The sequence below is a fragment of the Dipteris shenzhenensis genome, chromosome 9, assembly GCF_047967505.1.
Source record: "Dipteris shenzhenensis isolate YYH24624 ecotype China chromosome 9, Dip_SZ_1.0, whole genome shotgun sequence".
In the NCBI taxonomy this organism is placed as follows: Eukaryota; Viridiplantae; Streptophyta; class Polypodiopsida; order Gleicheniales; family Dipteridaceae; genus Dipteris; species Dipteris shenzhenensis.
This window is the reverse complement of record NC_141604.1, coordinates 43,216,267-43,225,562: the sequence shown is the minus strand read 5'-3', so window position 1 is coordinate 43,225,562 and position 9,296 is coordinate 43,216,267. Positions and strand designations below refer to the sequence as shown.

At 42.2% G+C, this 9,296-nt stretch overlaps 1 protein-coding gene across 1 annotated transcript; it reads left to right on the top strand.

Moving 5' to 3' along the window:
• Positions 1–6,167: 6,167 nt before the first annotated feature.
• On the top strand, positions 6,168–8,381 carry LOC147898676 (pentatricopeptide repeat-containing protein At1g03540-like). Its single transcript, XM_087379215.1, has one exon. The coding sequence runs from the start codon at positions 6,168–6,170 to the stop codon at positions 8,379–8,381; it is 2,214 nt and encodes a 737-aa protein (XP_087235341.1).
• Positions 8,382–9,296: the final 915 nt, after the last annotated feature.

The following is a 9,296-nucleotide window of genomic DNA, read 5'->3' as shown; positions in this document are numbered from 1 at the left end:
TTCATCTATTCCACAATACTTGCATTTCCTCTCAACAAAGTCCCATAAGTTGATTATAAATGCCATTTAGGGCCATGTGACATGTTTTTTAAGAGGATTGTGAGGCCCATATGAATTCTCTCCTAATTGAAGCATGATTGGAAATCTCATGGGATCTATTTAATGGCAGCTAGTGTCTACTTGTACATCAAGAGACTTAAATACATGCCTATAATTACAAGCTAAGAACATCAGCATAATCCTCAACTATGCCTTGCATGTCCCTTGATGCATTACACCTCTCCTAGGTCTTTATGACCATGCATTCCCAATTGCAGAGGCTAGGAGATGTAAAAAAGGCCACACATGACTGATTTGGAGAGGCAAACAGATTTGAATCTTTAAATGGACTTGCACTCAAACATTTTAAGTATGATGGCCTTGCACACTTGTTCCCTTACTTGAGACTATTTACCCATTCCATATGCCCAAATTAGTGAAAATTGGCAACACGGTTAGGAGAGTGTTAAAAAAGACTATATAAGGTTGATTGAGAGGGACGAATCCTTAAATGTCCTTGCCAAACTCAAGGCCATAAAGTATTAAGGTCTTGCATACTAATTTTTTGACTCTAGGACCCACTCTTTCTTGCCATTTGAGTGAAAAATGGCACCAAAGGCTAGGAAGGTGCTAATATGGTTAATTTAGTAGGACAAGTGGATTTGAATCTTTAAATCGATTTGCCACAATCTCGAATCCTTCAAGTATGAAGGACTTGCATACTCATTGCTTGAATCAAGAATTGAGGGCCTTTAGCCCCCCCATAGGAGCCTCTTGATGTGCCAAATGAAGCATAAATTTGGCCACGGCACACCCACGTCCCAATTCTAAGGATATATTTGGGAGCTACAAATTAAATTTATCAAGCTTCTTTTAAGCATGATCTTAGATGACCCACACCCCTTTTTCAAAGCTCTAGGTGCCTCTATCACTTAAGCACTAGAAGAGCCCCGTCCAAGAAAAGTATATACACAACACCTCGAGCTAGATTGTGAAAACCCGCCTTGACAATTTTGAAAGGAATCTTTATCACACATCTTAGCTTCGTGTCAGTAGTCTTCTAATTCTTATAGGTGCTAAACTTAGTCACTTTATTAATATAGAGTCAAATTTGTCAAAGCATAGGTTTTACTTTTGTAGTATCTGTGTTCTAGGTTTGTCAAAGCACAACTTTTAAATTTACAGAGTAAAATTTGTCAAAGAATAAGTTATAATTTTATAGCAGCTTGTGTTGTAGCCACATCTGAACTATACCCTTGGCATGGGAATCACCATTTACAAATGAACATGTCTCATCACTGCCTACCACACCTTTTGCTCATGCACAAATTTTGTTCTTATAGAGCAACATGTGCTATAGTAGCCACATATGAACCAACACTACCTTGGACACGAGGACGACTAGTCGAAAAAGAGCAATTTTCACTATTATCCACCACACCTTTCCACTCATGCAATACCCTCTTCTCAAAACTTGGTCAAGAGTCCCCCCTTTCGATTAACCAATAGTGTGAGATCCAAACGAAAATCAAATGACTTGCATCACTCTGATAACACCTTTGATTGAAGCATAGGTTAGCACTAAAGAAGGTAACCCAAATTAGATAGTCCGCTAGCAAAAACTTGTTCTCTGAGATAGATGATTCCAAGGGACCACCAAAATTAGCTAGTGATGAAAAGACTGGTACCTACCCAAGAGTCTTTCCTCTTTTCTTTGGAATCAACGAACTTACATGCATTGTTAATAATTTGTTATTGCATGCAACATCCACCTCCAAGCTGATCTAATGGTCTGAAGTACGAGAGCAATCCTGAGAAAAATAGGTACACAACATTAGTTTCATGTACTTCTTGCCATTACACTGATATCAAGTCAGCTTGGTTGCATCAATTCTTCATGCACCTTGTGCTGCCCACATTGTAGAAGAGCTCTATTTTTTGCACTCACACAAAACCCTTCTCTCAAAACTTTTCATGAAGTTCCTTGTTGATGGGCTACCCTATACCAACTTTGGAAAATTCCCACTTCACATATTGAATCCCAAAGCACCCTCATCATTTTGATGCCTTTGATTTAAGCATCAAAGGAGTCAGGGGCACCTAGGTTGACTTCTTTATGGCAGGCAGCCTAGGGGGAAGTTTGGATGTCTTGAGCCCTAGTTGAGCCACTTGTACCCCTTGATCGTGGATTGATCTAAGGGCTAGAGGTAAAAATCAATCCTTCCAATAGTGCAAAAGCCTAAGATTGCTTTTTTGATTGTTGTGCTTTTTGGATTGTTTTTTATATGCCTTAGCAGTATCTAAAGCCTCTAAAAAAAGTTGGTACTTTATTTTGATTGTTGTGCTTTTTGGATTGTTTTTTATATGCCTTGGCAGTATCTAAAGCCTCTAAAAGAAGTTGGTACTTTATTATCATCACCCGTGTGAAATTGCTTCTTCTCTCGACGCGACCATCCTTAAGTCCTCCATGGCATGGTAATAAATATGTGTTTCAGTAGAATAGATCATAACTAAAACTATGAATCTTGGGCACTAGGATGTGACTTACTGAGCATGGAGGTCGGTCAGATTCTTTGATGCTTTGTGGAGGATAGCCATGGCTAAGCAACCCAACTGACGAACATTGGAATGGGACTGGCATTTAGGGCTTTGAAGAGTTGAAAATCCCATTATGCTCATAGAGCATCAATCAATTCCCTTCCTAGAGCATCGATCAATTCCCTTCCTGGAGTGAGCTTGTGCTATGGGATTTGGATGTGGTTGTTGGTGCTCATCAGGATGTTTACTGGGCTGGAGAATGTCGACGGGCTTGGCTTGGAATGCATTGAAGATGTATGCGACGAGGAAATCCTATTTGATGCTTATCATCTCGTATCTTTCAATTAAAAAAATGCTAAAGGTCAAATTTTGTTGGAAGGATTGGTCTATCCTTAAGATCTGGGGTATGCACAATAGCTCTTACACATCATTAGTCGGCAGCTGCCACTGCTCCTATTGCTTTGGGCAGCATTCGCATTCATTGCAAAATTCCAAGGCATGCTCCAAAAGCTCTAGATGATCAACTTGAGAGTCGTCCTCCATGAAATCATTGAGAAGCTCTAGACGATCAATCTCCAAGCCGAGGGTCTTCCTTCATGAAGATTTCATTCCAATCTGAGGGTGTTCCTTTGTGAAATCACTCCATGATCAATCTCCACTGCAAGTGGGTCAAACTGAGCTGCCATAGTCACTGATTAGGTGGGCGAGGAAGAAGAGGTGATGAAGCATTCAGGATGATGGACATGGATCTAGTTCATTTTGTGCTTTCCAAGACTTGCAAGGAAGCAGGATGTACATTCACATTGATTCCACGGAAAAATGGTGTCCCACCTTCTCTACCACCTCTAGTGCCACCATCGCTGATGCTCGATGGGAATGCTTAAGACCATGGGGAGGGTCTAATTTTATCACCAAGCCAATCAATACCAATAAATCCTTCCCATTCAGGTGCCAAAGATAAGGACGGTTGCGTTGTTACTTCCTTTCCTTTAAAAAAATACAAATAAAAACAAGGATGGTTGCGTCGTTACTTCCTTTCCTTGATTCTTCATGTAAAATTTCAACAGCGAGATCCCAAGGCTTGATCGACCATAGCCCACAGCTTCTAGCATCCCTTCGGGAATTCTCCTAATTACCATGATGAGGGGTAGCCAAAGGGTGCTCTAGAACTTGACATTGAGAGTAACACTAATGACAAGCCTCGAAATTTCTACGAATCCCCTCTATGCCCATGAAAATTGCAAGAATTGACTTAACTCCATAGGATGTCGGCATGGCTAGGCAATATTTCTCATTAGTCTCTTCCCTGGATGCAACCATCCCGAGCACAGTCAGGTTGATCATAGCCCTGGGGCGCCAATTCAATATGTATATGTTACTACCCTCGTCCAAGATCCAGAGTATGGGGGGACAAGGTCCATATAGAATATGCATGGATTTCCTTTTAAAAGTTCAAATATGCAAGGGAAAATTATGAAAATCTCATGTCTCCCCTCCCACAAAATATAAGGTATATAGCTTGAAAAATATGCAAGATTTTAAGATTTGTACATATTTTTCATAATATGTGAGGCCCAAGTGGGGGGTCCTTTGGATGAGGGGGGTAAAACAAAAAATACACTGAAATATGAAAACCCATCTCCTTTCAAATTAATTTAACTTTTTCATGTGTTACCTAAATTTCAAGGAATGAAGACATATTTGAAGCTCTTTTAATGTATAATACAACCATGCTAATTTGACTAATTTCTACCCATGGCATATTTTTGAATTCATCTCATACTCAATATTTTGATAGATATTCTTACTAAAGGGAGTTGGTGCCCAAGGATCATAGCATGAAGTGCAGAGGAATGGTCAAAAGATAGGTAAAATCCCTTCGTGGAGAAATTGGGAGCCACATATCCAAATCTTCTGCACGTGAGGGACTCACTAGCATTCTTGAGAAAAAGGAAGGTTGAAGAGTCAAATGAACATGCTCAAGGGTGGTGACTAGTTTTTGCTATGAAGATCATCGATTTGATTATGAGTTCCAAGGAAGGGTTCAAGGGAGATGGTAATGCAAAGGGGTCAAAGTTTGGGGGCCTCTATTCATAAACAAAAGAGACGTGGTGATTTTAGATTTTTTGTTCTTACGGGTGACTATGTCATTGAATTCATCTAAATATGTGGAAAAGGATTCCTTCTGGTAAGTTGTTTAATGGTGAATGTATACTCCAAGTTTTTATTTTGAATCCAACGATCCACCTACTAATTTATGTCTAAAGTAGATAAAATCTAGGTTTTGCAAGCCCTCGACTAAATTTGAATTTTAGGACCCTCATGTGCTTTGCTCGTTTTTTGTTTGTGAGCACAGGTTAAGATGGGAGTCGTCAGGATGTGGGATTTACGGCCAATATAGAAAAATTAGGAACCGATACTTGGATAACGAGAAATGGAGCTAGGAATGACCACCTACTGTCATCAACAAAAGAGTCGTGATTTTACTGGCATTCGACTACGATTACGACTATTAACATCTAGGTAATATCCCAATATCTTATCCATTCGCGAGACTTATTCTCAGCGCTTATATTCTCGGTATTTATATTCTCAACACCCACAAAAGCACCCGTTCCTTCGGATTATAACTCTCGGATTATAACTCTTTGGGGGGAAGGAAGCGCGCCGCCTCCCTGCCCACACTATGTGTAGTTATAATAATTACATATTATATATTATCATACAAATATTTTCAATTGCAAGTCCATTCAAAATTGCTTGTTTTCAATCTGAATTCTTACAACATTCCTCTCTTTTGATGCATGTTCTCGATGCGAGGGAGCAAGGAAAGCCAAGTTGGATGGAAGATCGAAAGATATCGACACCACATTGTATAGACTGCAATTAATGAAGATCACTTTTATGAGCTCTTGTGAGCATTCCCTTATTCATGTATCTGTTGGCTTCAACTCCCACAATGCATAAACAATATAGACATTACCAAGTCAATAATAAATCACCACCCCTGACAATTGTAGGGAGGATCGGGGCCCGTTTGGAGGATCGGGTCCAAACGGGCCCTGTGTTGTGTCTCATGTCCAATTTTTTACTCATTCGCTCATTTCCTCTCAATATTTGATAAAGTGCTAGGATTCAGGTTCAATTTTGAGTTAGTAGTTACGTGCTCCACGACGAAAGGGTTGCGTGCCGCAAGCCTAGTTATGTATGCTTACACCTATATGGGATTCCTTTGATGTAAGAGAAGGAATGCCCTCAAACCTACACCAAGCAACAACTCTTGAACATCCAAAGGTTTCATTTTGCATTAAGTTCAATCATGTTAGACATGTTCGATGATACACACATCACCGCTCAGCTCAGTGTGCCTTCCCTTCGATGAGAAGTCCACACAAAGTTTACCACATTAACAAGATCGGAAGACCTTGCTTGAGCGAAAGTTTCTGTATTGACAGAATGCACAAATACAGCTTTCTGTCACATGAGAGTCGATTTCCACAAGGCCAGAGGCCAGTTTCTGGGATCTTCCTGTCTACGATGGATGGCCAGCACCCAACTCGCCTTTTAGGCCATGTGGGCAAGCCCAGCAGATGAGGTGTCTGAAGGAGCTTCCTACCCACAAAGTCACAGGAGTCTCGGTAAGATGCTCAACAGATAAGCAGCAACGCTGGCCTCGACAGAGACAGACCGCTGATATTGAAAATTGTTTGAATCATTTATTAGCTGAACCCACAAGCTTTTCAGCCTTGGCCTCGCTCTTGAGGTGTTATGGTAAAGCTAAGGCATTGCGTGATGGCAGAGGTCTGCATGGTTACATTTGCAAAGGTGGATACGATAGAGACCGATATCTAGGGAACTGCCTTGTGGAAATGTATGGAAACTGCGGTTGTGTAGAGGATGCACGAGCAGCGTTTGACAAAATAGCGGATCCCAATTTGTATTCATGGAACATGCTCATTAGAGCCTATAGCCAAAATGGAAATTTGGACAATGCGACCAACGTATTTAAACGAATGCCTTGCCGGGATATTGTGTCTTGGAATGTCTTGATGACAGCATTTGCCCACGATGGGCATGGCCAGGAAGTTTTGGATCTTTTTCGTCTTATGCAGCTTGATCGCATCAATCCTGACGAGATAACCTTTGTCTGCATTCTTGATGCATGTGCCAGCTTGGCAGCTGTTACCGAGGGGCAAAAAATCCATTATGCCATTATCACTAGTGGGTTCGAACAGGATATTGTCCTAGGGACTGCCCTCATGAACATGTATGCCAAGTGTGGGAATGTGTGTGAGGCAGTTAGTGTGTTTGCTAGAATGCCTTATCAGGATATTGTCTCCTGGACTGCCTTGACTGTTGCTTTTTCCCAGAATGGACATGGTGAGGAGGCTCTGGATGTCTTCCATCGGATGCAGCTTGCAGGCTTCAAGTCAAATAAGATTGCCTTCATCTGTGTCCTTGATGCATGTGCCAGCCTTGCAGCCCTAGAAGAGGGACAAAAGATTCACGTTGCTATTGTTCACAATGGATTTGAGCAAGATGTTCTTGTAGGAAATTCACTTGTCAATGTGTATGGCAAATGCAATAGCTTGTATGAAGCAAGGAATGTATTTAATAGCATGTCTTCTCGGGATGTTGTCTCTTGGAATACCATGATGGCAGCATTTGCCCAAAATGGGCATGGTAAGGAGGCTCTGGATCTCTTTTATGAGATGCAGCTTGAAGGCACAGTATTAAACACGATAACATTTCTTTGTGCCCTTGATGCGTCTGCTAGCATGGCAGCCCTAAGGGAGGGTCAAAAGATCCATGCTGCCATTGTTGCTAGTGGTCATGAGCCAGACGTTGTTGTGACAAATACTCTTATTAATATGTATGGCAAGTGTGGAAATTTGTGCAATGCAAGGAATTTGTTTGATGGAATGCCTGATCAGGATGTTGTCTCTTGGAATGCCATGATTGCAGCATATGCCCAAAATGGGCATGTTAAGGAGGCTTCGAGTCTGTTTCGGCAGATGCAGTTTCAAGGCATTAAGCCCAATGAAATCACCTTTCTCTGTGTTCTAGATTCATGTGCCACTATGGCAGCGTTCGTAGAAGGGCAAGAGGCACATGCTGCCATCATAAACTGTGGGTATGAGGAGTATATTTTTGTTGGAAGTGCCCTTATAAATATGTATGGAAAGGCTGGAGATCTGTGCCATGCAAGTAATGTGTTTGAAAGAATGCCTCATCGTGACGTTGTCTCTTGGAATGCCATGATAGCTGCATTTGCCGAGAATGGGCATGGCAAGGAGCCTCTGGATCTTTTATGCCAGATGCAGCATAAAGGAATAAAACCAAATGAGGTCACCTTCACCTGCATTCTCCGTGCATGCAGTCATACTGGTCAGGTTGATGAAGGAAGATGCGTCTTTTGTTGTATAGATAGAAAGTATGGCTTAACACAAAATGAGGAACACTTGGTGTGTATGATCGATCTTCTTGGCCGTGCAGGACACTTGGATGAAGCAGAGGACTTGACCAGGAGCCTCTCATTCGAAAAAGCTGACGTTGCATGGTGGTGTGTCCTTGTTGCATGCAGAATCCATTCTGATGTTGAGCGAGGACTGCGTGCTGCAAACCACTGCGTCGAGTTGGATCCAGAAAATGCTGCACCATATGTGATCCTCTCAAACATCTATGCTGCAGCTGGCAGGTGGGAGGATGTAGCAACTGTGAGAGAGGCTCTGGATAAAAGCGGCGAAGAAAACAAGCAGCCTTACGTTGTTGAATATAAGAAATTTGAGATTGAATATCCTTAATGGATACTTACAAAATCAAAAACTCTACCACAGCTTATACAAAATAGCAAGGAGATTTTAGTGTTGGGGCATGGAGCGATAAAGCTGCAATGCAGGCAGCCAATCAGCAGAAGAGCCACATGGCTGCCTCTGAGGCAGACCAGGGGGTAGCAGACAGTAGCAGCAGCAGCCACCGCCCACACAGACTGCCACATCAGTTGTGAAAGGCAGCAGCAACTGGCAGGCAGCAGCAACTGGCCCAAACCGGCCATAAAGACAGGGAAGTACAGCCATGGTTGGGACAGGGGGCCAGGTTAGGCCAGATAATAGCAGCAGGGCTGTCTGGCCAATTATCGGGTTGTCTAACAGTAGGTCAGATGTGGTCGGCCACAAAGGATTGCATTCATGTGAATTGTCCACTTTATGTCCTTGACAATCACAGAGTGCACATATAATATGAGTGAGTATAGTGATTGAACACACGGGCTGGAGAACAAGAATACCACTGAGAGGTCCTGCTTGGAGGGCACCAAGAGGCTTGCGGAAAAGTTGAGCTCTGCTAGAGGTTGCAAGGTTTGTGAGGTCCAAGCAAGATTATTGAACTGAAGCTTCAGGTTGAACGGCTGAAGGATGCTTGCTGCTATTGGAGCTGATGCTAAACAAGGCCCCAAACTCCTTGTATATCCTTGAAGGCCCTGCTAAGCTCTGTGCAGGTGGAGGAAGCATTCCAGAAATACAGGAGGGGACTCAAGGCAGAAGCATTTGGAACTCTTTGCCAAGCCCTTGACTTTCCAATCCTTCCACATAAGCATACAAACATTTTTCCTCTTGTCTCACCCATTATCCTCTCAGAAAACTGCACTGCACTGAAGTTTTCAAAACCTGAATAATCCCCTTGCTTTCTTAGAGTTGAGTATTATCTTTTCTTCTCATACA